General features: G+C 39.3%; 1 protein-coding gene across 1 annotated transcript; it reads left to right on the forward strand.

Moving 5' to 3' along the window:
- The first annotated feature begins 1,604 nt into the window (after nt 1-1,604).
- On the forward strand, nt 1,605-3,698 carry LOC128207175 (uncharacterized). Its single transcript, XM_052909958.1, has 3 exons — nt 1,605-1,974; nt 2,327-2,771; nt 2,973-3,698. The coding sequence occupies exons 1-3, from the start codon at nt 1,655-1,657 to the stop codon at nt 3,453-3,455; spliced, it is 1,248 nt and encodes a 415-aa protein (XP_052765918.1). The 5' UTR covers nt 1,605-1,654; the 3' UTR covers nt 3,456-3,698.
- The last annotated feature ends 1,817 nt before the right edge of the window (nt 3,699-5,515 follow it).

Genomic DNA, 5,515 nt, shown 5'->3' on the forward strand with positions numbered 1-5,515 from the left:
AGACAAACCATCCTGTCTTGTTACGGATCGGTCCACGTCGGGCATTAGATTTTGGTTACTTCAGAAACATTGCTCCTGCCCTGACTCATACTCCTTATATTGCCGCAATGGTTGGCAAGTGACTATTGTAGGCAGTAGATTCAAGCATGCATAAGAGTCGCCCCTATTGAAGGTAAAGCACTTGCAGTTACGGATGCAATTGACAAGGATAGGTACTTTGTGTTGGGCTGAAAGTATCTTGTAGTAGCTGCGAATCACAAGTCTCTGCTCAAGAATGTTGGTGATCGTTCCCTGCAGGACATTCGCAACCGTGCTGCAGATTGTGTATCACAAAACCCTACGGTTCCTCCAAATCTGATGTCTCTACCAAACGACATAGCTGCTCTTGACACATCTCGGCTACATCTACCAACGCTACTAGTTCTACAGCCATACAATTTACCTTATTTAGATACCATTGATTGTTGTCAGCGGTGGCCTCTCTGAACGCCTTGAACTAGAAATATTATACCTGCGAAGGACTGAGATCAGCAGCAGCCAGTGACTGTGATAGTCGAACAAAATTTCCCAGAGCTTCGTAATGAGTAGCCTGACGCATTTCGCAAGTATTTCCAGTTTCGTGAGGATCACTTCAGTGAGCTGACCATTGACACTGATATAGGTATCCAGAAAGTGGTAGAGAGTCAGTCTTGTACACCTAACTCCCATGATGTCAAGCCAAGCACTGACTCGGATACTCACTCGCACGGCCAAACTCGTGACGATCACACCTAAGGTTTGTGTTCCCACTGCAATGATAGATAGACGACAACCGACCAGCCAGGCCATTTTGAAGTATCGAGACGTTCCATCCGTGCAATATCCAAACCCGCCTGGCACTCGGATTATGATATGTGACATTGATATTGCGTTCAAAGTATTCGTCCATAGATGAAGGACCTTACAATTGCCCAAATCGGACATTGTCTGTTTCAAATGTTAGAGGTGTATATTAATATTGTGTGTAGTTTTTCAGGATCTAATCATGTTTCATTTGATATGTCAACCAATATATATCTTTAATGATTGATCTTTTATTGAAGTAATGTAGGGTAATATCTGACTGATTGACAGAACAAGTGATATGCAACAATTATATAGGAATACTTTCCAGCGTTTAAAGGAATGCCTTAAGAACACTGTCCAGACTTAATTGTGAACAGTATCTACAGGTGGAGCGTGCAGGGACGGGCATGCCTCTCTTTCCAAGGTATAAAAATGTATCAAGATTTATTACATTTGACCTACCAACCACAACACACCAATTAAAATCAATATTCAAGGAAACCACTTATTATTATTTTATGGTGCAACGGAATGCAATTTGTGCCAGTCAGTGCACGTATATTTACAAGGGTGTAGGTAAAATGGCTTTACCACCTGTTCATAACCAATAGAACCGCCAAATTCCATCCTGAAAAATTGTGTACGCTATCGACGCAGAAATCGTTAATCGCTACACAGTATATAGATTCCCAATGCAATCCATAGTGTCAGCTAATTGGATAATATCTCATACCAGTTAGAAAATGCAATAATGACTATATAAATATTAAAAATCGATTCGTATATATTCGATATGGTGAAAAAATGATAGAAATAAGCATGTGTCAGAATGGCCACAGGACTGAGTGTATCAGAAGTGCTTAACGCTGGGGACTTAAAATACGACTTGCCGTGCACAGAGTGTCAGGAGCACGGACTAAACTCTGGGGCCGTCTATTTCTGTCAACACTGCAGCCGTCAATTGTGCGGCCTGTGTTTAAAGCAACATGACCGATTTTACCGGAGACATACCGTTCTTGGTCCAGAAAAGATGAATTCATGGGGAAAGGTGAAAAACACGTGCAAAATACACCCTGGTGATGAAATGGTGGTATTTTGTAGAGACCATTGGCAAACCTGTTGCGTCACATGTCGAAATGAGCTACACAGGTAAGAATGACTAAATGAGGTATTTGTAATGCAATATTTGTATTAAAAATAGCAAACCAATGAGCGTCATGGATAAACTCACGTAGAACCAAGTAGGGCAGGTCGTCTTGCCAAACCTTACTGTCCTATCATAAATATTTGCCCAAAATATTGAATATAAAGAAAAGAACAAGACAATGATGACACGACATGCTTGCAATCCAACATGTTGCCATGCCATGACAATATGATAAATGTTTCACTCGATAATCGATAAGAGTAAGATATATATTATGTGTATGATAAAATGATATGCTAAATAAGATAATGATGTAAAAGGCACTTGAAAAACTGAATTAACATTTTTTTGCAGAAAATGCAAACGAGTTATTCGTCTACAACACATGGTTAGATCATCAAAACCTCCTAAAGCTTCCGCTCAGCCCGAAGGTAAATATCGTGCTAGGACAAATGAGCATGCAAAAACGCTTGTGGTTACGTACATGATTCCCGACAAACCATACACAGTGATAAAAAGCAAATGCTTCGGAGTCAGATTAGCGAATGACAACCATCGATGCTCAATACAAGGTATGGCAGCTCTGCCAGGTGGTGAAATCATCATAACTGACTATTCGAACAGAAAGCTTAAATTGCTTTCGACAGATTACATCGTGGTGGATCATGTCAGAGTTTCAAAGAAGCAATTAGGCATCTGCGTCGTCTCTGACAACCAGGTGGCTGTCTGCACTGGAGACTTCGAAATACAGTTCTTCCACGTCAGAAACAGCAAACTAGGGATTGACAGGAAACTCAAAGTAACACAATTGTATTTTACCATTTTATCATGTACTAGTTTTACTCATATCTCTATCATTTAAGCATACATTAAAATGAGTAAACGATTATGTATTTTTATAATTGGTCCCTTAATTATTATTCTTTACCACCAGGGTCCATTATTGATACTTATACTTTTACCATTACTATTTCTACAATGCTTATTGTTAACTATTTAGATGGACCATGAATGCAGGTGGGTGGCATACCGGGAAGGTTACCTGTATGTGTCATCTCCTGACACTGTTTACCAGTACACACTCAGTGGTCAGAGGGTGCGAAAGTTATATACAACATGTGGAGGGTATTTGTGGGGGATCGCAATGAGCTCAGACGGGGACCGAATCTACCTCACTAACGGTTTAGATAACCAACTTGTCACTGTGGACTTGCAAGGCCGAGTGGTGGCTACAATAGATGATAGGGACATGGACCGCACCAGAGGTGTTTGTGTTTCCAATAGTGGACAGGTGTTTGTGTGTGGGTACATTTCAAATACTATACAGCAGGTGGCTAGTGAGGGCAAACACAAACTGACCACACTGGCTACCGAAAGGGATGGAGTGTGTCGTCCACAATCAGTATGCTATGACAGCAGGACATCATGCCTTATAGTGGGGCAAGCGTATACTTGTCATATTGTGGTGTTAAAATTGAAATAACTGATGCACTATTCAATAACATATTCACGTATGATCACATACAAATAAACTTAGGAATATATAAAGTAAATGGAATACAGTAAAGTAGAATAAATAAATACGATTCACATACAAATACCGGGGTCGGAGCATTACATGCCGTCACTGGAGCCAATTGGATATACTATAAAGACAATTTAAGGAAATGAACAACGGACGCATTAGAGATTATTGTTACGTTTGAACATATTGTTATTAATAAATGTAAAATTGAAGAATGCTTTAAGTTAACATCTCCAAAATACTATGCCGATACCCTGTGATGCAGATTGGTTAAGAGTGGATGAAAACTAATCAGATCAGGGGACAGACTTCACAACTTAAGGGTCATAACTCAGAAGTTACTAAAGCGATAACTGAACTAGTCCAATGTATCATGACCATAATCATTAAAAGTGTGGCCAAGTTTTGAACAGATTATATGAGATACACGTATGGTCATTTTACAGAGCGGACAGTAAATTTGGTCAAAATAAAACAATTAAATGGCAGGTTAGTTTAAACATATTTGGGTAAATTCACGTATGAACAAGACTGTGAAATAAAGAATAAGAGAAATGAAAACAAGTTTAAAGGCATGCAGGTTGGTACTGTTTGCCATAAGCATGGCAAATGTGTTTGGTAAAGACTGAAATATAAAGAGACAAGTTTATGAGTGGACAACTTCAACAGACTTACAATGCAGGTTTTGGTTGAGTCGGTTCGTTCATACAGCTTCCTATTGGTGCAGAAGGGACCTCATACATGTATATTTTCTGAACGTCGTTTTTTTCCTTGTATGATGCAATACAGGCTAGGTAAGCACTAAGCATAACTAAACTAAAAAGCATGGCAAAAGCAAAGCATAGCAAAAGCAAAGCATGACAACAAACAGTCAGGAATTAAACAAAAGAAGAGAAGGTTTAACTATGAGAAGCGCAACAAGAACACCTACAACTCGACTTGTCCGTTCCATGCGTTGACCAAACTCCGAAACTGACTCAGGTTTGTTTCGTCACGAAAGTGTTGAGGGAGTGAGTTCCAGAGTTTGGGCGCCGAAGATCGGAAAAAGTTGAGGCCATACTTTGAGGTCCTTACCTGGGGTACCTCTGCAATGTTTCTATACCTAAAATAATAAGAGTTGTGTTTTATTTTAACTAAATCGTGAAGATAAACTGGTGTATGTTTGTTTATTATCTTAAAGGTTTCTGAGGCAATAGTTCTTAGTCTTCTATTTTTAGTGATGGAAGATGTAACTTAATTAATAAAGAAGAATAATTTAATGTATGGTCATTGTAGATAAACCGTTATGCTCTTTCTTGTATTTTTTTCAATCTTATTAGTATTTACTTCTCCACAAAAATGCCAGGTTAAGGGACAGAAATTAAAGTTTGACATAATAAACTAGAACTGTATGCCAAAGGCTAACGAATACCCCCAACCCTTCCCTGTCTAGGTTGTTTGCCCTGGCCTTAGTTATGGTATCATTAGAAAGCACAAGGCAATACATTTATTTAGTTTATTTAGAATACCTATTACTGAATATAAATATATTGAAAAATGACAAAGGAGTAGGCCACCAAAGCGAATATTACCCCACTCCCACCCACCTCAGGGGAGATAACAAACCTGTTTCTCTCATTTTCACCATAAAGGGGTCATGATGAAAAATGACAAAGGAGTAGGCCACCAAAGCGAATATTACCCCACTCCCACCCACCTCAGGGGAGATAACAAACCTGTTTCTCTCATTTTCACCATAAAGGGGTCATGACTCCTGACAGGATATTCCAAAATGAAGGTGGACGAGTGAATTTGACAGTCTGCCAACCCAATTTCTGTTTACCCACCCCCACCACCTCCCCCCCACACATGAGTACCAAGGAAATAATACAGGTGCACAAAATCACATATACAAAGGTTCACATCATGGTCATGGATAGCTGAAAGTTTGAGAAAAACATATTGAAAAATGACAAAGGAGTAGGCCACCAAAGCGAATATTGTAACAAATTTAAGGCCTGTATGCACCTAACTTCAGG

Source organism: Mya arenaria, chromosome 11 (assembly GCF_026914265.1).
Source record: "Mya arenaria isolate MELC-2E11 chromosome 11, ASM2691426v1".
Lineage (NCBI taxonomy): Eukaryota > Metazoa > Mollusca > Bivalvia > Myida > Myidae > Mya > Mya arenaria.

What these genes read in the sequence shown, in the direction of transcription:
- LOC128207175 (XM_052909958.1), top strand. Translation starts at nt 1,655, where the DNA reads ATGGCCACAGGACTGAGTGTATCAGAAGTGCTTAACGCTGGGGACTTA. An exon ending in TGTCGAAATGAGCTACACAG is followed by an intron (nt 1,975 to 2,326) that starts GTAAGAATGACT and finishes ATTTTTTTGCAG; the next exon opens with AAAATGCAAACGAGTTATTC. An exon ending in GGATTGACAGGAAACTCAAA is followed by an intron (nt 2,772 to 2,972) that starts GTAACACAATTG and finishes TTAACTATTTAG; the next exon opens with ATGGACCATGAATGCAGGTG.